General features: G+C 52.1%; 1 protein-coding gene across 5 annotated transcripts in view; it reads left to right on the top strand.

Annotated features, from left to right (window-relative positions):
- The window catches only part of EXTL3 (exostosin like glycosyltransferase 3), a 128,266-nt gene that overhangs the window by 84,591 nt on the left and 16,858 nt on the right, over nt 1–26,817 (top strand). For all 5 annotated transcript variants that reach the window (XM_050314759.1, XM_050314761.1, XM_050314760.1 and 2 more), the window contains 2 exons: nt 12,419–12,543; nt 16,499–19,115. In XM_050314759.1, coding sequence (XP_050170716.1) covers nt 16,968–19,115 — 2,148 coding nt within the window. In that variant the 5' untranslated portion in view covers nt 12,419–12,543; nt 16,499–16,967. The remainder of the gene's footprint in view (nt 1–12,418; nt 12,544–16,498; nt 19,116–26,817) is intronic.

The raw sequence follows: 26,817 nt of genomic DNA, 5'->3' as shown, positions 1-26,817 counted from the left end.
AGTGAGGCTCGTTGGGCTCTCCCGAGCAGATCCTTTCACCTCCATCTCACGATTCCAAACAAGCGGGAGATGGAGCGGCTGATCCCGGCTCTGAAGGGTTTGTGTGAGCAGGGCAGGCAGAATGCACAGGAGGGAGAAAATATCCCAGTCCCTTTGCTATTGACAGCCATTTCCCCAGCAATTTCCTTGCTCCCAGTGCCCCAGTTACCGGCTGTGACTGAGGAATTGTCCTGGGGTCAGAGACATGACTGGACACACTCAGGGGGTTCTGGCTCTGGCTGATGGAGCTCACCCAGAGCATTCCCAGCAGCTCTGTCACCCTCTGGGTTGGCTGGAGCAGGGACACGCTGGGCTGGGCTCTGGCAGTCTGTGCTTGCCAGCGTGGAGAAGGAAAAGGAGTGTTTTGTTTCCTATTTGCTCAAGACCTACTTGAGCTGGACTTGGGAATTATTGGTGTTCAGCTTGTCCCTGCACTGAAACTGTGACTGTTCAGACAGTTCTCAGCTGAAAATACTGGGTTGCCTCTTGCTAAAGCCTTTCTTAATTTGGCTTGTTTGTCAAACCTCCCAAAACAGTGTCTTGTTTTAGCCTTTTGTCTCCAGATAACATGAAAGGATCAGGAGGGAATGCTCTGCTACCTTCTGGGAGTTAGAGACACCGTGGATCACCTGGAAGTGTCCAAGGCCAGGTTGGACAGGGCTTGGAGCAACCTGGGCTAGAGGAAGGTGTCCCTGCCCGTGGCAGGGGGTGGAACTGGATGAGCTTTGCGGTCCCTTCCAACTCCAACCAATTTATGATTCTAGTTGGGGCTGCTCTTTAAATGTCACGAGGAAAGGAATAGATGTAAATAAGGCAGAATGGGAAAGATAAAGCAGCTCTTGTGGTGGTTGGAAATGGGAATAAAGTGCCTTTTTTTTTGTCTGCGTCGGGCAGGAGGATGCTGCCTGTTGTGAACGTGTGTGGTTGCCCTCCACTGGTTGATGTTAGAATGACCTCCCTTAGATCAGAGCTGGTTTTGGGTTGGGGCAAGGTCATCGTGTTTCTTCAGACTGAAGACAGTCAGGAGCATTTTAGGTGCTGAGAATTGAGCGGGGCAACTCCTCACCCTTGGTCTGCAAAGCCACCCTGGGCAAGAGGTGAATTCTGGGCTGCTGAAGGAGGACGAGTTGTCCAGAGCCAAGGGATGCACCAGAGTGGGTCACTAAACACGCCAAGGTTTGCAGAGGGGTGCAGGAACCTGCAGCAGGGCTTGGAGAGGCTACAGAACACGAGATGTGGCTCTGAGGAATCTGTCACCGAGGCCTGGTGATCCCCCAGCACACCCCAAAACAGCAGCTCACCCCCTGCCTCCTGCTCTGCTCGGCAGAGTAGGCTTGAGTTGAGCATCAGGCCTAATTATGTGACAGATTTAATTACCCAGTGGCTTGCTGGCCTTCAGCTTTAATGAAAAGAGTCTAAAAGGGAGTTTTATCAGCCCAACAGAGGAGCAGAGAGAGGCTCAGAGGATTGAGGGGAGCTGCCTCCAGCACTGGTGATTTCCACTCGGGTGGTTGTGGCGTGTCCTTGAAGGTTTGCTGATCCTAAACCAGGTAATCCTGGTCAGCAAAAACACTCACTTGTGCTTTGGGGTTTTTTTTTTTTATTTTCCATTTGGATCAGGGCCAGCAAAGTCAGGGAGAAAGCTGTGGCAGCTGCACTAGAGGTGAAACCTTTACTCTGCCTTTGGAACTGTTTCAAAATGTGAATCCTAGGAACTATGGATTTTTGCCTTCTATGGATTTTGGCAAGGCAGCAGCTGGAGCAGCTGAAAGGGAAATGAACCTGAGAGGAGCTTTTGACTTTGGTGAAACTCAATAGTTACACTTTCCAGTAACAGCAGAAGGCATTTCTGGAAAAAAAAATAGCCAAACCTGGTGACACCTGGAATTCAGGCAGCACCTGATCCATACTTTTCTCTCCCACTACAGCAACCAGACAGGATCCAGTGTGGGATGTGCACAACTTGTGTGTTGGATACACAAAAGGATTTGGAGAAATGATTGTGTAGTGGCTGAGCAGAGGAGTCCTTAAAAGGATGTCCCTTAAAATGTCTTTTCGTGTCAGTCCAGCCCATTAAATCTCCCAGTGTTGCTCTGTTTAATGTTTTATCACCTCCTACAAGGATTAAGTCCTCCAATGCCACTAAAACACCTTGAATTTTTGTATGAAAGTGGTACCTCTGTCTTAATTGCATGGATTTATTCCTCTGTCCAGGGGGAAATGTTGGAAGAAGGAAGCAGGGTGTGCTGGGAGTCACCAGGTCATCCTGTCAATGAAAAGCTTACAAAGAGTTGCTTTTATCATCCATTACAGCTTTATCCAGGCAGATACCTCCAGGAAAGGCTTTCACCTTCTCCTTGGCATTTCTTTGAGCTGTAGGATGAGTGAGGTTGGAAGGGATCTCTGGAGGTCTCTAACCCAGTCTCCTGCCTGGAGTAAAGGCAAAGGAAGATGAGGTTGCTCAAGGCTTTGAGCTTTGACTGCTGCTGGAGTGGAGGGTCCACCAGCTCCCTGGGCTCCTGTTCCAGTCACTTGTTTTCCTGCTGGATATCCACACAGGAGACCACATCAGGAACCTTTGGCTGATGTCCAGGTAACCAAGCAGGTCGCTTGGGTTGGGAAGACAATGGATGAGGGACAGTTTGCCCAAGGTTGGTCTGTGCTGCTCCCAGTCACCTTCCTGGGTAAGAAGGATTCGCTCCATCCATCCCTGCCCACAGACTTCTGCTGGCAGCAAGGTGTTGCTTCCCTCTTTATTCCCACCCCTGAGGTCCAAACGTGCTCCGGAGCCGGTTTGTGTTGTCGGAGTTAACACTTGGACCGCAGGTAACCTTGGCTTCCTCTGGACTTGGCTGCTTCAGGGCCTTTTGCCAATAAAGCCTTTACAATTGCTCAGAGACACTTCAGGTTGTTAATGTTTAAATAAAGGGATTAATCCCCGGGCCTCCTGCTGCTCAACTCGCACGTCTGGGTTTCGAGGGAGCTGCGTTCTCCCGGCGAGGCGCGAACAGGCGCTGGGAAACGGTTCCCTTTGATCAGCTCAGTGGGCTGGAACATCTCGGGAGGAGCTGCTGGACTCCTCAGCATCGATTTCCACTTGCCAGGCAAAGGGAACAATTACCTTGGCTCCACGAGGGACGAGCAGAGAAGGGGTCTCCTGGCAGGAATGCGTCAGCAGCGCCTGCCCTTCAAACCCTTCAAACCTGCTCCTGCTGTTGGTTTTAGTGATGAAGGAGTCGCTGTTTTAACGTTGTTTTCCCCACCTGTAAATTACTTGTGCCTTCATTTTGGTTTACTGAGCACTGCTTGGCTGTCACGTAGAGAGAACTGCCAAGGTGGGGGTGCCAAGCCCACACAAACTGTTTTATTTTTAGCGCCTTTTGAAATCTCGGACTTTTTGTTCTCCCTTTTATCTGGCTCTTTTCCTTTTTAATCACACGAAATGGAAATAAATTCAATCACAGCTGGTGCTGGAGAAGAATCATTAGGCCCATCCAGCTGGCTGTCTCGGGGCCAGCGTGAGATTGTTCCCTGCACTGCAATTCCGGAGTGTTTTATCTCCCTTAGTCTTGTGTGTGTGTGGAGGGATGAGAGCCTTCCGCTCCTGTCAGCTTCCCTCATCCATCCCAACGGGAAGGGCTATTTTTAGGTGGCTGGAAGTAAATGGGCATCAGGCACCACGGGAGGGAAGTTGGGTTATTTTTGGAAGCCCATCAGCAGCCCTTCTGGCAGGTTTTCTGCCCTCGGTTGGGCTGGCTCGGGTTGTGGTGGCAGTTCCCAGGGTTGGGAACCTGCTTTCCTGGGTGTGACTTGCAGTCCAAGTCTGGAATTAGCAGCTGCTGGAGATTGATGGCATCGGTTTCTGGGGTTTAATTGCCCCTCACTCCCTTAGGCTGGGTTGGATGGGGCCCTGAGCAACCTGATCTGGTGAGTGGCACCCCTTGCCCACGACAGGGGGTTGGAACAGGGTGATCTTTGAGGTCCCTCCCAACCCAAACCGGTCCATGATCGTGTGATTCCCAACCAGCCTGGCTCAGAGGGATTCAGGGTGGTGGCTGAGCTGGAGATTTGGGGGCAGAAGGTGAGGTTGGCTGAGGGGGCAACATGTGAGATTCACCCCGAGAGGAGACAAGCCCGTGGAGACCAACACACGGCTCGGGATGAAGATGCACAAGACGTGGCATCTGTGGCCACACAGCAGGTTTGGTGTGCTCCTGGGAGTTCCCTTGGGATTGTTCTTCTCCAGTGGACTGCAGAAGGATGATGTCTCTTGCTTTTGCTTAGCCTTTCTCATAAAGAATTCTGTCGTTCTGGGGACGTGGTTCAGTGGTGGGACCGGCAGGGCTGGGGTGACTGCGTTGGACTCCACGAGGAGGGCTTTTCCAACCTGAGTGATGCTGGGATTCCATGATTCCCTAAACATTTTGGGACAGCTGTGCCACAGTTTGTGTGTGGAGCTGATGCTGCCTGGAACCTCCTGTTCCTTGGCTGTGAGTTGGAGCAGTGACCAAGCCTCAGAAAGCCCGAGCAGAACACTGTGTGTGTGTGATTTAGCTGCACATTATCTTCCCTCTTCTCTCTCAGCAAAGTCTTAATTTCAAAGGTCACAACGTGCTCTCACCTGGGTGTTCCCAGCCTTTTATAGAACAGTTAAAGGCCATTTCCTAAAATTAGCTTGTGCTGGGGAAAGCTGATACTGGCTCCCTGTTAGGACCCTTTCCAAAGCTCTGGATGGTCATTTACTTGATGGGCTCCTGTTGAAGCTCTTGGATACAAGGTAGGAAATGGAAGAAAAACAGCACCTGATGCTGTTTCCTAACTGAGAAATAAAGCCAGGTGGGTTTTTTGACAGAATTCCTCCTCTAGGTTGGCTTTGGAGGTGGTTTTTTTTTTAGTTTTTAAGGATCTCTACTGAAGCTTCCCAGTGGGCTGCCTTTAGAGTCAAACTTACTGTTATTTTCCTCAAACTTCCCAGTGATCCAAACGTGCTGGGGAGCTCTGGGGAGGGGGACACGTGGTTCTGAAGGAGGCTGGGATGGCAAAGCGCAGTCAGATCTGCTAAGCAACAGCATTGACACGTTTAAATAACTCTGCTGTTGACTAATAGAGAGTGACATATTGAGAGCAATTAAAAAAGAAAAGAAACTAGGCACAAATTTGGGAAATGGGTGGAATGGAAAGGGAACAAAGATGTTGGAGAGGAGGTTGGATAAAAGAGAGGGAGGGCTGCTCCACAAAAAGGAGAGCCAGGGTGTCCATCAGCAAGGGGGAGACAATAGCAGAAGTGCAGATTTGTGCTGAAATTATCCCTTGGCAATGGGATCCTGGTATTTCTGCTTCCCTGCCAGCACTGCTGGTTGCCAGGATTGGGAAGATTTATAGTGCAGAGAGGAGCCTGTGGAGGGGGGGTCAGGCACCTCGGGGAAGGGAAGGTGGCTCTTGGAATGTTGTTCCTCTGGGTCTCTGTGGCGAGTTGGGGGTGAATCCTGTTGCACCCACCACTGGAAAGGAGTGGAATTAGGAGGGTTTGGGTTTGAAACTGGGAAAAAAATCACTTATGATCATAAAACCATGAAATGGTTTGGGTTGGGAAGGGATCTTGAAGCTCATCCAGTTCCAACCCCTGCCACGGGCAGGGACACCTTCCACTCTAGCCGAGCTTGCTCCATCCAACCTGGCCTTGGACTCTTCCAGGGATGGGGCATCCACAGCTTCCCTGGGCAACTTGCAGAGCTCACCTGTGGAATTTTCTGCTGCAGGAAGCTGTGCAACCAAGTGCTGGATGTGGTTTTCCTTCTGTTATTCCCTCCCCCCCACCACCACTTTTTATTAACATTTCAGACTTTGTACAGTTGAGAATGTTTGCAATTGATTGCTTAAAAAACCCCAGTATTTTGGTGGACAGCTTCTGTTCTTCAAGGGCTCATCCAGTTCCTGTTCACCAGTGGTTCAGGGGAAATTGTTCCCAATAAACTGCTCCGTGCCTGTGATTTATGATTATTTTGCACCAAAGCAGCTGGAAAGGAGCACTCAGGAGCGAGGGGGCTGGGGGTGAACGGATCATTGGGTTGATCTAATACAGCCATCCTGGTGCTTTCTTACTATTCTGATTGGATTCCGGGCAGTGGTCGAATTGAGTTGTGAATTTTGTGCCTGTCTTATTAATTGACTCGGTTCCGGGCCGGTGCCTCCGCGTCTGTGCGTGGAGCTGGTGGCTGTGTCACTGAGCCTGTGCTCACCAGCAGCTTCCCCAGCCCCTGGGAATGTCATCCCCCCCACCTTTTTCCTGGCTGGCCATCAGGTGTTTGCTCTCACCCACTCTGCAGCCTCTGAAAGGGGGAGAGAGAGCTGTGCTGCCCCTCGGGGTGTTTCTGTGGGATCAGAGCCATTTATGGCTCCAGGGGCTGGGCGATGGTGACTGATGTGAGCGGCCAGAAGAGGCCTTTGTGGCTTCCCCATCCCTTAGGACCTCTCAGCATCTACTCTCTCCGTGTGATCCCTGCAGCTGGCGTGGGCTGCAGCCAGCCTGATCTTTGGGGATGGTGGCTGGGAGACGTGTTGGAAGCGGTTGCTCCATCTGCAGGAGCCTTGTGCTGGCACAGTGTCCCACTTGCTTGTCTTTGAGGACACTTGGCCCCTCTTCCCCACAAAAATAGCTGCTGTGTGGGGGAGATTCCTGCCTGGAGTGTTTTTAAGCCTTCCCAGACGTGCCCCCTCTGCTAACATTTGGATTCCCTCCACCTCCTGTGGTGAGCAGGCAGGTGGGACTGAGTGCTGAGGATTACTGGGCAATCTGTGGAGTGCAGAGCGTATCCACAACATCCACAGCACGTGGTTTCCCCGGGAATTTTCCCTCCTGGCCGTGGAAATGCATTAGCAACGTGAGCTGTTGAAAGCTACGGACCAGCTCTGTCCTGCACACCCTGCTGTTGATCCAGGGAAGCTGCTAATCCATTAACTCTGCAGAAACCTGGCTGGTTTAGCTGCTCAGGAATAGCACCGGTGTGGTGGTGGCCGAAGCGTTTGGACTTTGGCTGGTGGTGTCAGACAGATCGTCTCAAAACCACAAGGAATTGGGCTGGCCTGTGTGTTTGATACCAGTTCATAAAGATTTCTTTTAAGAGACACTGTTGCTCAGCATTAGAAGCTCTTGAATGTTGTCAGTGTCCTAATAAAGCAGGGCTTTGGCATCTGGGCTTATCCATTAGTCTTCCAATAACCATTGAACCCATCAGCTGTTTGCACTCAAATGAGAGGGATAGAGCTCACTAAAGCATTAACCCGCCATAAATGGTGTTAAAATAGGGAACTGAGGCTCTTTGTGGGGTACTGAAGACCGAAGGAATCGAGCAGTTGGAATTCAGGCTTCATTTGTGCTGCTGTTCCCAGCAGAACTTGGTGGGGGTGGTGTGCATTGACCCAGCAGATGACATTTCTCTCAAAGTGCAAGTGCCTGACTGAATAATCATTCCAGCTGTTTCTCCAGCTAGCTCAGAGGACACCATTAGGCTCAGGGAAGCAGCTGGGAAGTGCCTTTGGTCCAGGCTTGGCTGGTTTTGGGTTTCAAAAGCAGAGGATTTAAAAAATACCAACCCAACTCGAGGAGTTGTGTGTCGGTGCCTCGGCCTGGAAGGCGGCGTTGGAGCTGGAAGATCTGTTGGAGGGTGTCAGTTTACTCAGGGTGAATCCTTCCCTGAGGACTGCTCTTGTTCTCTGGAATTAGAAGATAATGTTTTATTCCTTGATGTCCCCTTTTTGCACTTCCTTGGTGTGAGCAAGGATCAAACCCTGGCAGGGACTGGAGATGCACGAGAAGCGTCAAGGGCTCTGTTGGACCAGGAGGTGTGTGGAGGGTGCAGGAGACACAATGAAGCACCAGAGCTGTGGGAGAGGGAGGGCAGGAGAGACCCAGAGTGGGGAAAAGTGGGATTTGGGCAGCAGAGGAGTAAAGGTGGTGAGAGAGGGGCAGAGGAAACGATCTCAGCAGCTGGCGTTTTGCTCGGCCACTCCTGGATCCTGCAGCTGTTCATTAGGAATTCTGTTTATGCCACGGGGAGTTTTGGAGGCTCTGAAGCTGACACAGTTTTAATAGACAAAGACATTTTGAGTGCAGCACATCTGCTCTGGGATGCTGAGGAAGAGGCTCCATGCGGCAGTGCCACTGGTCGGGGCGTTTCGTCCTGCTTTTTTTTTTTTATTATTTTGAGACCTCTCTTTTATCCTGAAAAGTGATGTTTGAGGTCAAAAGAAGTGCTGTGTTTGCTCGTTAAGTTTGCAGCCCCTAAGCAGCCCTGCCATGCTGTTCCTAATGTCCCTGAGTTCCCAGCCCTGATGGCTGGCAGAGTCACCCCTGACGTGGAAGGATCCTGAAGCATTTCCCAAAAGTGGCCGTCGTGGAGGTGTCAGGCACAGGTTTGGGGCTGGAGGAGAGGCCTCCCTTGGTCGATGCTGCATTGTTAAAAATCTGGTGGGTAGGCCTTAAATTGATCAATTTATTTCCAGGCAGACTCAGCCTAACCCTCAGCTTAACTTTTATAACCCGTGGCTTTCCAGAGCCTGTCTCATCTTGCTCGGTGATTGAATCCACCTCGTGCAGTTGGAAAAGTTAATTCCTTCCTTCACCTCCGGCTCTGGCCAAGTTCCTTGGATCCCTCTTTCCCTGACCTCTCTCTAGGGCCTGCAATAAACAGAACAGTGTCACTTTGCCCTTCCTAACTGGTCTGTTATTGCTACCTCTGCCCTGCAGTGATTTCGGAATGTTTCCACCTCCCCATTCCGGGCCCGACACAGGTGCTGAGTGGAATTTGCCATCTCCTGTGCTGCCTTTTCCAAAGACTGGGTGTTGTTAGTCTTTTCCAGCCACACAGCTTGAGAGGAGCTTTGTTTTTTATGTCTCTGTCTCCGCTATCCTGCAAGCAAAGCGCTGGGCACCGGTGACAAGACAGCGCTCAGCGTGTGTCAAATTATCCGGCGCCGCTTTGTAGGAATTTAATTACCATGAATTCTGCTGGTGCTTATCTCCTATCATACACTCCTCTGCTGCTTAATGACTTCATTAAACCCTCCCACAAACCTCAGGCGCCGGGGTTTGTCCTCTCTGTGTGTTTTGAGGTGATTTATTTGTCCATGTCCACACCGGCACGTCCTCACCTGGGCAGCGCGAGGGTCCTGCAGGACCTTTGTTGGCTTTTCACAGAATCCCAGAATGGTTTGGATTGGAAAGGACCTTAAAGACCATCTTGTTGCACCCTTTGCCACAGGCAAGGATACCTTCCCCTATCCCAGGTTGCTCCAAGCTCTGTCCAACCTGGCCTTGGACACTTCCCTGGGCAACCTGTGCCAGGGCCTCACCACCCTCACAGGGAGGAATCTCTTCCCCACATCCATTTTTATTATCCAATAATATTTTATTTCTTTATTTCATAGCACTGCCTGAGCTGGCAGAGCTCTTACCTGACAGGTCTGTGCCTGTGGTGCCTCTTGGTTTCAGGTGGGGCCTTTCTCTGACACGAGGCCTTGGCCAGGAGCAGTTTCACAGCACAGATGCTTCATGTGGTGCCAGTTCCTGGCTGGCTGTGGGTGCCTGGAACAGCAGGGAGATCTGTAAATACACAGAGATTCTCCGAGGGCTGGAGCTCTGGATCCAGGCTGGGAGAGCTGGGGGGGGTTCACCTGGAGAAGGGAAGAATCCAGGGAGAGCTTGGAGCCCCTTCCAGTGCCTAAAGAGGCTCCAGGAGAGCTGGAGAGGGACCTGGGACAAGGAATGGAGGGACAGGACACAGGGAATGGCTTCCCACTGCCAGAGGGCAGGGACAGATGGGATATTGGGAAGGGCTGGGAGGGTGGGGAGGCCCTGGCACAGGTTACCCAGAGAAGCTGTGGCTGCCCCTGGATCCCTGGAAGTGTCCAAGACCAGGTTGGACGGGGCTTGGAACAACCTGGAATAGTGGGAGTTGTCCCTGCCCACGGCAGGGATGGAACGAGATGACTTTAAGGTCCCTTCCAACCCAAAACATTCTGTGATCCGAATTTCCAGTTTGCTTGGCAATGGACTGTGTGGGATAAGAACCCCCCTGCTGTATAAATATGGGTGATTACAGCACATCAGGTAATTTAGTTATTTGGGATGATCCATTGGCCTTGTCTGAGGCAGAACAGCCCCATTTACTGCGATGAAGCCTCTCCAAAAAGTGCAGGCGGCCGTCAGCTGTTAATGAGGCAGCTGCCCATCCCACACATCCCAGAGGGGAGGGAAAAGCTGGTGCTGGACACACAGCAGCATGGATGCACACGGGGGAGCAGGTGAAGGAGCTGTCACAGGGAGGGAAGGCACGCTTGGAGTTGTTTGACATGGTTCATTTGGCCACGTGGCACTGATGAATTGAGTGTCGCTGCACCTCGCTCAGGTGTAGCAGCTGGGGGGTTCCCTGTTCCTGTGGGCTTTCCTTGGATAGAAACTTCCCGTCAGGACTCACTGCTGACCCGCCTCCTTGGCCTCTGAGGTCCATGAGAAACCATTCATGTGATTTCATGCTTGTTAGAGGCCCCTTGATGGAGATGTTCAGTCCCCAGCACTGGTTCAGTCCCTGCATGTGGGAAATGGGAGAACTCTCCATAAAACCCCTGCAGATGGATCGTTCTCCACAGTGACCCACCCTGCTGGGTGAGATGCTGTCAAACACCCTGCGTGTTTCTGTGCTCTTCAGGCAATGTTTCCTTTTTCTTAGAACCTTTCCAGGTCAGCAGAAAATTTAGATTTATGCTTAATGATGAGCTGCAGCTTCTGTCAGAGGGCAGGAACCCAAACCTGCCACGGGGTTATTTCCTGCTGCGGAAGCGGCTCCGAGGGTGCTTTAGGGACGGGAGAGTGGTTTGTGGTTTTGCCTTGGTGAAAATAACCTGGAAACCACAAAGAATTCCAAGGACTTGAGCTGTCTCGTGGAGGCAGCATTTGGGGAATCAGCCCTGTCTGGAGTTGACCTCTTCAGGCTTCTCTGGTGTGATGTGGAGCACCCAGCTCTTCTCTCTGGTCTCACCTCAAGACTGTTGTGGTCCCTTGCTCCGAGATTTGGAGAGGAGAGGGGGTGACCTTTGAATCCAGGGTTCTGTGCCGCTCAATCCCACGGGACACGGACGGATTGGCTCGTGGGCTGGATGTTCCTTTGAGCAGAGAAGCGCTCGTGTGCAGCCCGGGGGGAAGAGGCGAGAAATAAAACACCCTGACTGGTTTATTACCAGAAAACAACACTAAATAATAAATCTGAGGACTGAAAGCTCTGTAGGTAAAGTAGATTTCAGGATGCACTCTGCAAACAGCAGAAAGGCACCGGAGAAAGGGAACAGGCTGGGAAAAGGCAGGCTGGGAAGACGGATGAGCTGGCGGATGGGATGATTGGATGTGGAGTGAATCCCAGCCCAGGGTGACCTTGGGCAGGTTGTTTCTCCATTACCTGCTGTCTGAAAGCTGGAGGTGGTTTTCCTGTGGTGTTGAGGATTCCATCAGAATAAAGGAATGTTTGTGGAGCACTCTGTTGAGCTCGGCTGAGGCGCAGGACAGGGCAAAGCCCAGTACCTGGAAGCACCTGAGGGGAGGTTTCTGTACCTTCTCACCACAGCAGTGAGCATCTCCTGGAGCAGGATCCTGTCCCTGTGCCCTAGGTGGGAACACAAAGCTGGGAGCCAGTGGCAGTTCTTCCCGTGCCAGCCTTGGAGCAGTTGGAGTTCACCTTTGCTGTGGAAAGAGGGAGAGGGAGGCCTGGAGCAGGGTCTGTGATTTCCTCTGAGCTGCTGGAGAGAGGCAGTGCCAGAGAAAGCACAGGAAGGGACTCTTGGATGTTTGTCCAGGACCCCTTTATCCCATGGGATGGGCAGCACAGCTGGAAGCAGGTTTGGCTTCGCGTGGAGCTGCAAACGCAGTGAACGTTCCTTGGTTTGGATAAAAGCTCCCTGAAGCCAGGCATGCAGTTTATCCCCAGAATTCACCGATTACAGGGCCTTTTACCGGTGTGTTGATCTCAGCCTGGGAGAATTTCCCTGTGCCCCTGAGCTCCGGAGAAGGTACAAATCCCTCGCCGTGATCCCGAGGCTGCCGCACGCGGAGCGTTGCAGAGCGAATTTTCCATCTGCTCCTTTCAAAGAGCTGCTCTCAAACGTACCCTTAAAGCACACACCTAATAGATTTATTCTCCTTGTTCAACTGCTCCTGTTCCCAAAGCAGGTGGAGATTTGGGGTGTAATCCTTTCCTTTGAGAGCTTTAGGAAGCAGAAAGTTATCGTCGCTGAAGGGCTGTTTGCTGCTCGTCTCTTCTCCATTACACCTGTTCTGAAAGGGGGGAGAACATCCTGTATTTTGATTTTCTCTCTTTGATTTCACTTCCAGTGCTGGTGAGAGAGACCTGGCAGTAGAAACTGTTTATCCAAGCCTGGAGAGATAAAGCACAGGAGCTGCTGACACACTCCCTGACGTCCTTCTCTGTTTACCAGGAGGGAGCTGGCGGGACACAGGTGGGTTCGTTCTCCACGGACAAGGCCATCAAAGCAGGACTTTGTGGGGGTGACACAGCAGCAGTAGCACTGCAGAGCCATCAGTTCATAAGGAAGGGGAGTAAGGATGGGTATGGATGCCTGCAGACCAGATTTTGGGAGCTCTACTTTAGCGGGTGCAGGATCCCCGTGGATTTTCCTCCCCACAGTTGCAGTCTCTGCCATCATATTGTGCCTGATGGTTGTGGGTTGCTCTGCTAAGCCCTGACAGACCACATGTTTAAATTTTCCAGGCTCTGCTCACAAATATGCTGAGGAAGGCCCAGCATTCCCCTAATTTTGTAGGGAGATGGATAAATGGAGGTGCAAGCAAGGAGGAGTAGTTGTTTCTCAGGTGTTTGGAGGAGGACTTGGAAGGTTTGCAGAGAAACGACCCCACGAGCACCCACAGATCAGACCAGCCTGGCACTGTCTAGAAAGGCAAAATGAGGGACAGCCTCAGGTATTCCCATGACTTCTCCTGCTGTGGAGCTGGGGAAGGCTGGGAATGCAGCCTGAGCTTTGGCAACGTGCTGAACAGCAGTTTAGTTTCACAGCCCCGTTCCCTGGGAGAGAGCTGCGGAGAGCAAACCTGTTGTGCCCCAGAAGTCACTGGGGTTGGCATTTGGGGAGCATCTCTGATAATTATTGATCTTCTGATTTCCTAAGAGCTTTTCTTGCCTTTTTTTTTTTTTTTTTTTTTTTGAGTGTGTAATTAGCTCCATCAGGCAGTGAAGTTGTGCTGTGACATCAGCGAGAGTTTTCAGTGTTGGGCTGGATTAAAGAACTAAATAGTACTTGGGAGAACCCAGCAACCAACCTGTTTCTCCTCCTCCCACATTTCTTTTTGGGAGTGATAGAAATCTGCAGCCTTTTCTTCCCAGTGCTGCTTGTTGCTGTTGAACACAACACTGAAGTGTCTCTTGGTAAAACCAGGAATTAGGTTTTTCACTTTGCCTTTTTTCTCTCGAAGTCCTAATGACAACGTGTTACAACCTCAGGCTCTGCTGAGTTGATGAGAAATAAAGTCTTAATAATGAAGAAGAGTCCAAGAGTGTGTCTAAAGTGCTCACTTTATCACCAGCACATATTTCATAGTGACAGTCAATACTTTTAACTGATCCCAAGCCACACGTGGTGCATTTTAAATCCCTCCTCAGCCTCCTCTGCTCTTTACCACATGGTGTTTTCCAAGAGAGCTACAGAGTCACTTTGTCAGCTTCAGGTTTCTGAGCCCAAGGATATTTTTAATTCACAACCCACATTTTTAGGCCAGGGGGGTAAAGTTTGTTCTGTGTCAGGGAAGGAAAGGACCAGGGGAGCCACTGGAAGGCTTGGGTGGGCAGAGCAGCTGCTGAGGATCATGTGTGGGGTGACGGATTTAGCTTTCCAAGGACCCCAGTTGCCGTTTTAGGGAGTCCAGTTTACCATTTCATTACTGTTTATGGCTTATAAAATCGGCAAAGTGGCCATAAAGGAATCAAATTCAGATGCAGTCTCACCTTTTGGGGTTTCCTTTACTGCCTGTGGAGCTGCAGCTCGCTCTGCCCAGCCCACAGCAGCGTGTCCATGTGCCCCCTCATTCTTTTTTTGGCCACATTTGTGATTCCCTCGTTTCTGTGTTGTCTCAACACCCTGCAGGGTTTGGCCCCACTTATCCCATGGCACCCCCAAACAAAAAAATAACCAGCAGGGCTTGTTTTCCCCACGTGTGCCTTGAAGTGGAGCTGATTTTTAGACCAAGTGAGTGTGTGCTCTGGCATTTCCCTCAGGAAAAGCACTAATAGGGCAGCTCATCTCCTGGTCAGCTGTTTGCAGAAAACTGGTGGCAATTCCAAGATCTTTGCAACCCCCGGGAGAGCAGGTGGAAAGAGCAGGGACTGCCCCACTGGCACACACAGACACACAGCACGAGCTCCACTTGCTGCAGAGAGCTTGAAAAGGGGGGGTAAGAGAGGAAAATAGGCTTTAAAAGCCTTTTTTAATTAATAGTATTAATATTTTTGCCTTCAGTTGCCCAGGTTGTTCAGTGGCTCCTGCTCAAACCTTGGTGCTGTGGACCGGCAGTCCCGGAGGGACGAGGCCGGAGCCTCCCCCAAGCCCTGCCAGGATCCAAGAAAGCTGATTTAGCCTTTCTGCTGACTTCTTAGCCCCTTTATCCTCCCAGCTTTCCAAGATTTACGCCAGTGCTGTTTGCCAATGCCATGAATTTCCAATCTGTCTCAGTCTGAAGCGTCCGTTCTGCTGTGCTGCTCAATTTTGGGTCACGTTGGCGGGAGGGGGGATGGAAATCCCATTTAATTGGTGTTAAATTACTGCCAACAAATGACCATGTAGCAAGAGCCCTAAGAACTGTGCTTTGTTACTCCACACATTCCCCCTTCCAAGATGATTTTTCCTGGTTAAAACCAAATTTTCCACGTGTTTTCCCCCAACACTCGAGTGCCACGCTGAAAATTCCTCCTGACTTCTCCCTGCTCCTTTAAGGTGAACTTTTTTTTTCTTTTTGCTTTGCTTTTTGGCCCATTTCCAGATCTTTCAGCTGAGATTTGCTTCCTTTCTGCTAATTCCTGATGAGGAGCTGAGAGGGGCATTAAATAGATTTAGTGAGAAATGACCGTCACCGGCGTGGATGACTTTCCTCTAATTAAAAATTGAAGCGGAAATGAAGAAGCTCCTCTTGAGGCCGTGCAGGAGCCCGGCACTGAATCCATCAGTGACGTGGCAAGTCCAGTGTGTGGAAGAATATCCCAGAAACTTCAGTGCCTTGGAGAGTTTCTAGTGGCAGCATATTGATGTGCCCTAGATTTGAATCTGTTGGCCCAGAGCTAAAACTCGGAGCTGGATTTCAGAGAATCAACGGTTTGGGTGGGAAGGGACCTTAAAGATCATCCTGTTCCAACCCCTGCCATGGGCAGGGACACCTTCCACTAGCCCAGCTTGCTCCAAGCCCTGTCCAGACTGGCCTTGGACACTTCCAGGGATCCAGGGGCAGCCACAGCTTCTCTGGGCAACCTGTGCCAGGACCTCTCCACCCTCCCAGCCAAGAATTCCTTCCTAATATCTAATCTAAACCCAATCTCCTTCAGTTTAAGGCCATTCCCACCACATGTCCTTGTGAAACCTCCCTCTCCAGGGATTTGTGCCATGTCCTTGTGAAACCTCCCTCTCCAGGGACTTGTGCCATGTCCTTGTGAAACCTCCCTCTCCAGGGACTTGTGCCATGTCCTTGTTTTTTTATGCCCGTGCTAGGTAGGCACTCTGTGCCAGAGCACAGTTCTCCAAGCTGATACCACCTTGGTGACAGGAACCCAGCAGATCCTGAATTCAGCACCTCTGCTTTGATGTGCAGCATAGACTCTTCCAGTGTTGCCCAGGAACCCCCTCGTTCCGCAGCCAGCGGAGTTAATCACAACCAGAGCGTTCCCTTTAAACTTCCTCATGCGATGAATCAAAATTTTCCAGCAGGAAATGAAAGCAAAACACTCCATCTAAAAATTCCTCATCAGCCCTGGTCGCTGAAGCAGAACAATGGTGATTACGCTCGGCTGTGCCATCCAAATTCCCGGGATGCCAGCAGGGTGGGCAGGGATGTCAGGGCTGCGTTAATGGCTCTGTGAGGGGACGGGGCCTTGCAGGTGTTGAGTAGCTCCTGTGGAGTTACACAGCAGGACAGGGGCAGAGACAGGGATCCAGGTCCGGGGCTGGGGTGGGTGTGGGCTGGCAGTGAAGGATGTGACCCTAACGAAGGGCAGAATGTCTGGAAAAAGCCACATCTGATGGAGCCCATCACCTCCTCGGGTGTTCTGGTGTTGACCCCAGAGGTGTTGGCCGTGTACAAACCTTGCCCTTTTGAGACAGAACAGTTGCTTTGAAATCTAACGATGTTCTGGTGGGTTTGTTGGCGTTGCCTGACCGTGTGGTTGTTCTCCTGCAGGAATGGCAGAGCGTCATCCCCGCCGCAGCGATGACAGAGACTGACGCTCCTGCGAGTCCCTCCTGGCTCCTTCTCCGCGATGGCCGCTGCGTATTCCCGGCGTGGTAGCGCAGGATGTCGGGAGCAGCGGTAGAGTTTGGCTCCGTCCCACTGCGTTTTCCTTCGGCCGACCGGGCCTTCGGGTGGCCATGACAACGCCGTGACACTCCCGGCAAAGGTTGCCCGTGGAAAGGGTGGGCTGGGGGCGGGCGAGAAGGTCGATGACCGACTCCAGCGGGGTCAAAAGTCGTGCCTGCAGCGAAACGACCGTGGAAGAGCCGTCGGCACGGCCAGAAGATGAAATTCCCCTTCCGCTGGCTTCTCGCTGAGCAGGCACAATAACATTTTTATCCGGCAGACTCGCTACACGAACTCTTTTGGTTATGGCTACTGACCCGACGTGATTGGGCGCGCGGCGACTCCGGAACCCATGACTGGATATACGATGTTGCGGAATGGGGGAGTGGGGAACGGAGGCCAGCCCTGGGTGTTGAGGTGGTCCAGTCGGATCCGGCTCACCTGGCTCAGCTTCACCCTCTTCATCATCCTCGTCTTCTTCCCCCTCATCGCCCACTACTACCTGACCACCATCGACGACGCGGACGACGCCGGCAAGCGCATCTTCGGGCCCCGGACGGGCAACGAGCTGTGCGAGGTGAAGCACGTGCAGGACCTGTGCCGCATCCGCGAGTCGGTCAGCGAGGAGCTGCTCCAGCTGGAGGCCAAGCGGCAGGAGCTCAACAGCGAGATCGCCAAGCTCAACCTCAAGATCGAGGCCTGCAAGAAGAGCATCGAAAATGCCAAGCAGGACCTGCTGCAGCTGAAGAACGTCATCAGCCAGACCGAGCACTCCTACAAGGAGCTGATGGCACAGAACCAGCCCAAGCTCTCCCTGCCCATCCGGCTGCTGCCCGACAAGGACGACGCGACCTTCCCCCTGCCAAAATCCAACAGGAACTGCAGGCTGCACAACTGCTTCGACTACTCACGCTGCCCCTTGACGTCTGGCTTCCCAGTCTATGTCTACAACAGTGACGATTACCCCTTTGGTAGCTCCTTGGACCCTTTAATTAAACAAGCCTTTGAGGCGACCGTCAGAACTAATGTTTATGTTACTGAAAATGCAAATATTGCTTGTGTGTACATAGTTTTAGCGGGGGAGATGCAAGAGCCCGTAATGCCAAAACCTACTGAACTAGAGCAACAGTTGCACTCTTTGCCGTACTGGAGGACTGATGGACACAACCATCTCATCATCAACTTGTCGAGGAAGTCGGAGACTCAGAACTTCCTCTACAACGTCAGCACGGGGCGCGCCATGGTCGCCCAGTCCACCTTCTACGACGCGCAGTATCGCCCGGGCTTCGACATCGTGGTGTCGCCCCTGGTCCACGCCATGTCCGAACCCAACTTCCTGGAAATCCCGCCCCAGGTGCCGGTCAAGCGTAAGTACCTGTTCAGTTTCCAGGGGGAGAAGATCGAGTCTCTGAGGTCCAGCCTGCAGGAGGTTCGCTCTTTCGAGGAGGAGATCGAAGGCAACGCCCCGGCTGACTACGACGACCGGATCATCACCACCCTGAAGGCCGTCCAGGACAGCAAGCTGGACTTCGTTCTGGTGGAGTTCACGTGTAAGAACCAGCCCAAGGCGAGTCTGCCCACTGAGTGGGCTCTGTGTGGAGAAAGGGACGACAGACTAGAGCTACTGAAGCTTTCTACTTTTGCACTGATCATCACCCCCGGGGACACCCGTTTGGTGATCTCCGCCGGGTGCACCATGAGACTGTTTGAGGCTCTGGAAGTCGGAGCCATCCCGGTGGTTCTCGGAGAGCAGGTCCAGCTTCCCTACAACGACGTGATCCGGTGGAACGAGGCAGCCTTAATCATACCAAAGCCACGTATCACAGAAGTGCACTTCCTTCTGAGAAGCATTTCTGACAACGATCTCCTTGCCATGAGGAGGCAGGGCCGCTTCCTGTGGGAGACCTACTTCTCCACCTCGGACAACGTCTTCAGCACGGTCTTAGCCGTCATAAGGACTCGAATCCAAATCCCGGCCGCTCCCATCCGAGAAGAGCCCTCCGTGGAGATCCCCCACCGCTCTGGCAAAGCTGCTGGTACAGACCCCAACATGGCCGACAACGGCGACCTGGACTTGGGGCCTGTGGAGACAGAACCCCCCTATGCATCCCCCAAATATCTCCGCAACTTCACCCTCACGGCAATGGATATCTACAGGAACTGGAACTCTGCACCGGGGCCTTTCCACCTCTTCCCCTACACTCCCTTTGACCCCGTTTTACCATCGGAAGCGAAGTTTCTGGGGTCCGGCACTGGGTTTCGGCCGATCGGCGGAGGAGCGGGTGGCTCTGGGAAGGAGTTCCAGGCCGCTCTGGGCGGCAACGTGCCCCGGGAGCAGTTCACGGTGGTGATGTTGACTTACGAGCGGGAGGAAGTGCTGATGAACTCCCTGGAAAGGCTCAATGGTCTCCCCTACTTAAATAAGGTGGTGGTGGTGTGGAACTCCCCCAAGCTCCCCTCCGAGGATCTCCTGTGGCCGGACATCGGCGTCCCCATCATGGTAAGGCAGGTGGAGCTGCGCTGGGTCTCGTCGCCTGGTGGGGTTTGGGTGTTGGAAGTGGCTCTTTTGTAAGCCTAGCAGCTCAGCTTCGGTCCTGTGGGGATGGTGTGAGGTGTCTGGACCTCATCTGGGTGCTGGAGAAAAACGAGAAGTTCCAGGTGTTGGGCACTCGTGGAACGGGAATTGCTGGAGCGGAGCCCAGTGTGAATCTCAGGGCTTAAAGCCAGAGATTCCTGCTCTCTGGAAATCTTTCCTCAGGCTCTTTAAGTTCCTCGCTGTGAGGACAGTTGACACCTTATAAATACCTAAGTAGTAACTGTTTCTGCACTTCACCGGATGAATTTTTTATCAAAACAAAAGAGGGACCCACTGAATCCGTGTCGACTGCGGAGACCTCAGAACTCATCTCTCACTTTGTATTACAGGGGATGGCAGGGAAGGAATTACAAGGCAAGGCCAACGTGGCCTTCCGTGCTCCAAAGGTTGTAGCTGAGTTTTCCACAGGTTTGGGTTGGTTATTTTCCTCCCCCCAGCCAAGCTGAAGGATCGACACCTTCAAACCCCCCAACGTTCATTTTCACGCCCAGCTGCTCACTTGCACATTGTAAGGGGTTAATTTCTCCCTAAATTGTTATTTATATATTAATTTTAGGACTTCACTGTCGTCCCAGCGTAACTTCCTGCCCTGGCCATTGTTAACAATCAATATTAAATATAAATCTCCACTAAAGCACAGCCACAGAGCCACTGACAACAACTGACACCGTGTGGGCTGAATCCGGCCGTGTTTTAGAGGACAAATGGAAGGATAATGCCTCACAAATTAGGGAAAGGAGAAATAAAAGAGGGAGATGGTACTTAAGGAGGCAAACTGCGTGTGGTTTATGTGACAGGACACCGCTGGGCTTCGCAGCAACGTGAGCTTTATGCTGCGTGCAAAGAGATTCATTGATTTAATATTTCCTTTCATTATTACGGGGATGAATAAATCCTTCTGCTCGCATTTAAAAGCCCTCACAGTCCGGGGACAATGAGGAGAGAAAATTGCTGGGATAATTGGGAAATAATCTTTCACATTAGTCCCGTTGAAGGTCTGAATTCCGCGGAATCTTTGCATTGTGTCCGCCGGAAAACGGCGGCGTTCCTCCTTCGGAGAGCGGATTGGTCTCCTTGGGGTTGCTGATGGGTGTTATTTGTGGTGGAAAAAAGATGTTTCTGTTGATGGAGGATAATGGCTTTTTGTACCTTGCTGTCATCTGTTGTGTTGGAGCCCCACTGGGTTTTTTTGGGGACTTGGACATAGGAGTTGTTGTTGCCTTTGAGGGGTCCGTGTGCCATAGGGAATGTTCGGTTCCAGGGGGGAAAATTGTCCTGTGTCTGCTTGGGGGTGTTGGATGATAACACTGTGCTCGTGATGCCAGGCACACAGAGCTCCTGCTGGGTCCTTTCCCAAAGTGTGGTCATGTCTCCTTTCTCCCCATTTTTCTAAATCCCATTTTTTTAAAGAGCCCAAGTCTCCTGGGATCTCTCCCAGGGAGAGGTTAACCCTGCTCAGCCTGTGGGAATCCATCCCACTCACGTGCTTGTTGCTGAGTCCATCTCCAGGCTGGTTTGGTGCAGGAATGATGGGAAGCTTAACCTGGGCTTCACCCTAAGATCTGCTGTGGAAAAGGGCACAAGAACTTGGGGAGCAGAGGCTGAGATGTGGGATGTGCTGGCCAGGGGAAGAGGCAGGTGGGGTTGGAACGTGAGGGTTGGAAGAAAGACAAACCAATGTCAAAGGAAACTGCAGAACTGTGGATCTGATTTCCTTATGGGGGGGGTGGGGAAAGCGCCTTTTGATGGGCAATATCCAGTTCTCTCAGATCTGGGAGTGCTGATAAATGTTTCAGTAACATTGGGATGCAGGGAATTGCCCTGTGCTTGGGTCCCAAAGCACAGAGCTTTGTGGGGAAGAGAAAGGAATGAGGGCAGATTTGGGGGCCCCTCCTTGTGCTTGAAGCGTGTCCAGGCACCTCTGACTGCCAGGAGCAGCACAACAGCAGCACATGTGCCATGATCCATGATCAGAGCACCTGGAGCCAGAAGGCTGTTGGAGAAAATCCAACAGCACGAGGACGTGGAGCTGCTGGAGCCAGTCCAGAGGAGACCACGGAGATGCTCCCAGGGCTGGAGCCCCTCTGCTCTGGAGCCAGGCTGGGAGAGCTGGGGGAGTTCATCTGGAGAAGAGAAGGATCCAGGGAGACCTGAGAGCCTCTTCCAGAGCCTAAAGGGGCTCCAGGAGAGCTGGAGAGGGACTGGGGACAAGGCATGGAGGGACAGGACACAGGGAATGGCTTCCCACTGCCAGAGGGCAGGGACAGATGGGAGATTGGGAAGGAAGTTTTGGTTGTGAGGGTGGGGAGGGGCTGGGCTGGAATTCCTAGGGAAGCTGTGGCTGCCCCTGGATCCCTGGAGTGTCCAAAGCCAGCTTGGGCTTGGAACCATCTCGGATAGTGGAAGGTGTCCCTGCCCATGGCAGCGGGGGGAATGAAACCAGCTTTAAGGTCCCTTCCCATCCAAACCATTCCGTGATTCCATGTAAATCCCAGCCTACTGAGGCAAACAAAGCATTCAGCACATCCAGGGCTGAAAGAGCCTTTGGAAGCAGAGCAGAGCCCTGAGTCCCACCCAGGCTGCTCGTGACAAGAGCTCCAGAGCTCCTTGGTGGGACTTAGGACTGTATTCCAGCTGTGTGGCTCTGGTCTGGCAGAATTCCCCAGGGGAGAGTTGGGCTTCCTTCCTGCAGACTCACTGCATGGATTGACCTTATTTACTGATCAGTTCCTTGGAACTTTGTGTGCTTGGCTGTGCTTTGGTCCTGCAGAGCAGGTGAAGTGGTTCCTTCTCCCTGGTGGGCTGGGAATTTACTGAGAGCAGAGCTCAAAGCTGCGTTCGAGTCTTCCATGGATAATGAGACAAACAGGGCTGCAGAACGTACCTGATTGTTAAAAACTTTTCCTTAAGTGTAGATTTCTTGTGATTTACTGTAAAATCAGCGAGATTCCTCAGCTGCACGGAGGTCTGATCGAATACCCTGGCCCTGTACCCAGCCTGAGGTGACTCTGTGCAAATCTAACCTCATGTGAAGTCGGTGTAACCACTCAGGGCTGCCCCTGGAACAGCTGCAGGTCCGTCACCCTCACTTTTAAAGTGCCTTCGTGCCAGAGCCGAGCTGTAAAAACCATTCCCCTCTCACTTCAAGCAGCAAAGGTTGGGAATGAGAAGCCCTTGTTTGTGTAACAACCCCCCCATCCACCACAGCGCTGTGGCTGCTGAGGCCCCTGGAATGGTGCTGCTCACCCCTCACCAGGGGCTGCTGCTGCTTTGCCGTGTCTGTAGGGAAGAAAAGGGGGAAGGAGTTTGGATGAGGCGCTGCTCTGAGCAGCTGGGAAGGCTGCAGTGGGCTCGGAGTGAGTTTGGCAGTTCCTCCTTGCACACACGTTAACCTTGGAAAGGTTCCTGGCAGCAAAGCAGGAGTCGTTAAGGAGAAGATCTGGCTCTGTTTCTGGGATGGAGACTTCCAGCCTCCCCTTCCAGCCCCGCTGTGCTCGGGGTTTCCAACCAGCAGTGATGGGAGGAACCTCACCCGTTCCTCTGCAGTTCCTCCACAGCCTTTTCATCCACGTGAGTTAAAAGCAAAGGGAAAGGAATGAAACAGAAACACTGAGGCAGCCACACATCCAGTCCTCGGAGGTGGAATTCAGATGCGCCCAGGAAGGTTCAGATCCTGCTGTGCTTTGCCTGTCTCTGCTCTGCTTTTAAGCCTAAGAACCTGAAAAGATGAGTTGAGCTTGAGCAGCCAGAGTTGCCTGAAGGGAGTTTGTTTTAATGTATTTAAATGAGTCCAGAGGAGGCCACTAAGTTGATCACAGGGCTGGAACATCTCTGAGAGAGCTGGGGGTGTTCAGGCCCTTCCAGAGCCTAAAGGGCCTCCAGGAGAGCTGGAGAGGGACTGGGGACAAGGGATGGAGGGACAGGACACAGGGAATGGCTTCCCACTGCCAGAGGGCAGGGACAGATGGGAGACTGGGAGGGAATTGCTGGCTGGGAGGGTGGGGAGGGTCTGGGCTGGAATTCCCAGAGAAGCTGTGGCTGCCCCTGGATCCCTGGAAGTGTCCAAGGTCAGATTGGACGGGGCTTGGAACAACCTGGGCTAGTGGAAGGTGTCCCTGCCCATGGCAGGGCTGTGGAATGAGATGACTTTAAGGTCCCTTCCAACCCAAACCATTCTGGGATTTGGGGCTATACCTTATTTATCCCTAACCAGTATTTTCACAACCTCTACTCACGCTCTAGGAAGGGACAGCCTGAACTTCCAGCTCCTCCCTCTCCCAAGTGAGTGCAGGTCCCTCTGTTGTGGCTGCAGTTTCCTTTCTCCTTCCTCAGGGTGAGGTGGAGTGTGTGTGCTGGAGCATTCCTGAGGTGATGTGTGTGTGCTGGAGCATTCCTGAGGATTTTGGCCGGGTTCTGTGCCAGTCTCATGGCTGTGGCAGTGACTAATCCTTCCCTCCAGCGTTCCCAGAATAAGGGGCTGTCTTTGATCCCTGCAGCCAGTCCAGTGGCAGGGTGTCCTTTCCTGCTACCCTGGTGGCCGGCTCAGGGAGCTCATTCAGTTCAGCTGCTCGTTTAAAGAGGAATAATCTTTGGAAAATGTCTAATCCGGAAGCGTTGCTGGGTCTGCTGAGCTGTTTGGATGCCACGGGATCCCCTTGCAATGCCATTTATTCATGGGGAGCAGGCTGAGGAGGGAATGCTGTCCTGGCTTTCCCTGCTGTTGGGGCAGTGGCTGAGCTGGCTCTGAAGGGCAGGTGCCTGAGGTTTGCACGTCCTGCCCAGCACAAACGCTCCCAGGTGCTTTGGTATCTCCGTTTTCAGGAGCACCACAGGATCCCCAGGTGATGGTTCTGGATAAGAGAAAGGCAGATCCTGGCCAGGCTGTGACCTGGAGCTTCTCTGCTTGTCCTTCAACAAGGAGCTGGATCTCCAAGCTTGGTTTTCTGATAAGAGCAGCACCAGTCACAAGGAGCTTGAGATAAACTGAGGTCCTCACACTGGCCATGAGTTAAAAAAAGGGAATAAAACCCTCTGTGCTGACCACAGCACCGTTCCAATCCATCCTTTTCCCTCCTGGGACCTTTGCATAAATACCAGCTCAGGTTCTGGCTCAGCCAGGTAATTCAGCACCTCCCAGACCCTCCCTTGGTGACGTGGCTTGTGCTCTTCTGGAGCAGCTCACCTGCAGAAGCTCTTTGGTGGGTCTCAGCTTTACACTGGGAATTCCCACTTCTCCCTGTGGGGAATTCACAGCCCTTGTGTACAAAATCAGGGGGAACCCAGCTGAAATTCCAGGTCCTGGGTTGCATGTGGGAGTGGGGAAGCTCCAGCTTTGCTTCCAGAAGGAGCAGGTCAGCAAATCAGCCGAGGGAGATCCCCTCGTTCCTTCGCTCTGAGTCACTTCACACAAGAAACCTGTGGGTTGAGCGGGTCCCACCCGGTGCACCAGCATTCTCAGCAGTGTATCCCAGCTTTAGGAGTTCCATTTCTCCATGGGAGCAGTTTTATAAGGCAGGAGATGTCACACAGGAGTGCCTGGAGCTGCTGTCGGGTTCGCAGCACCACCTGCTGCCAGCGGAGCCGGAGCTGCCCGTGAGTTCCTACATCCCTGCCAGTTTTTGCCATCTCAAGATACATTTTTTTTCCTGCTGTGTAGCAGGAGAGGAAGGAACAAATCTGCTGCTTAGTTTACCTGAAATCCTAAAATCCAGATGCTTGTCACTGCAGGGCCTCAGCAGAGGTGCAGCCGTGCGTGACTGGGGGATGATAATGTAACAAGCAGTGCCGGCTCCTCGGGGATTTGCACTGGGAATATTAACTCCAGCACCCTCACAATCCTCCCTGCTACTGTCTGAACCCAGCCCTTAATTCTCTCCTGTGCCATTTGCTGGTTTGTAGTGGCTTTTCCACAGGCAGAACGTTGCTGCAGCCTCAGCTCTCCGAATTCCCTCGGCTCAGGATGTGGTTAATCGGGTCGGTGACCAGCAGGAAGGAGTATCTGGGGCACTGGGAAGGAAAAACAAGGCAGGGAAGCGTCCTGGCACGCTGCTGTGGACATCCCTGAGTGGGGTTTGTCACACAGGAGAGCTTGGAGGTGTCACAGGGGCCAGTCCTCTGTGTTGAAGCACAAAAAAAACACCCTCAGCACCACAAAAATCTGTCAGTGCAGCTCAAACACCCTCAAGCAGCTCCGGCACAACTGCTGGGGGGCAAAAATCACACGGCAGGACTTGGCACCCCAGGCAGAGCAGCAGCAAAACACCACAGTGTTTGAACAGGGCTGGATTCTTTCAGCTTGTAGGGTTTGTTTCCTGGCCTGTTTAAATAACAGCAGAACTGTAATGCCCCCAAATTATTCCATGGGGATAATGGGGAGCTGAGAGTGTGGATACACTTCCTCTCTTTTTTATTCTCCTTTGGTTTTCACCCTCCTTTCATTCTCTGTGACTTTGTTGCAGCTCTTCCTTGGTTCTTATGGAATCAAATGCTGACATCCTTTTTCACTGCAAGCTTCACCCTTCTCCTGATAAAATCCCAGAGCCTGGGTGTCCGTGTTTCCTCTCTTCCCATCCTTTTATCTGTCCTGGGGGGGGTGGTTTCGCTGTGTGAAAAAACCACTTGGTTGTGCATTCGTTTTTGGAGGCAGCCTTGCCTCCCTGAGGAGCCATAACTTGGTGCTGTGCCACAGGGGAAGGGATGGTTCCCCTGGCATCATCATTTGGCTTTGGCTTGTGGGTGTGAAATATTTGGGATGAAAAAACCACAACTGTGATTGCTGGAGCAGGATGGGCCTGGTGGGGCCACTGGGACATCAGAGAGGGACATGAGAAGGTGAAGAGGAAGGTCCCTCTTGGATGTGAGGTTAGAGAAGGAGATGGGAAGCAGGAGGGAGGTTTTAATCACTCCCTGTCCCTGCATGTTTGATGTAGCTCACAGGTGCCTGTGGATCGATCAGCAAAGACTTTGCAGCTTTCAAGTAGAAGGTGGTGACTTATTCCCAATTTTTCCAGAGGGCTGGGAACAGTATTAGTTCCTGTTCATACTAAAAATGTTCATTCTTTACCTCCAGCTTACTCTCAAAACTTTTCCTACCTGTCCACCACTAAGTACCTCATTTCTACCTCAAAATAGTAATTCTCTACCGTGGGGATTAGATCAAGTGTTTCCCCCCAAAATTTCCCAACCTGACCACCATTGTTCACCTCAGAATGTTCATTCTCTGCCCTAGAAATTACCTCAGATTTTACCCCAAATTTTTCCCTGTCCACCTCCCTCTTTTCTACCTCAAAGTCTGGTGAGGAAGCAGATGCTGCTCTCCCTTATCCAACTGATGGATGCTTTTCCTTCCATTTTCTTGGAATCAAACAGTGCTTAGTGATAAAGCCTGACCTGGTCACTAAAGCACCCACTTGCACATCTCCTTCTAAGCTCCCAGAAATGCTGTTTTCACTTATTCCCAGATTTGTGAGCAGCAGGGAGATGGGAAATCTGTTGAAGCTGCTCTGAGGCTTCCCAGATAACACTCCCAGATCCAAACAGCTCAGCAAAGCCTTCAGCTTTCTGAATGCTTATCTGGCTTGAACTCTGAGGGGGTTTGAGGTTCCTG

This window comes from Myiozetetes cayanensis, unplaced genomic scaffold (genome assembly GCF_022539395.1).
Source record: "Myiozetetes cayanensis isolate MyiCay16 unplaced genomic scaffold, myiCay2020 scf2-11, whole genome shotgun sequence".
Taxonomy (NCBI): Eukaryota; Metazoa; Chordata; class Aves; order Passeriformes; family Tyrannidae; genus Myiozetetes; species Myiozetetes cayanensis.
The sequence above is the reverse complement of the archived record's forward strand: the minus strand, read 5'-3'. Positions and strand labels throughout refer to the sequence as shown.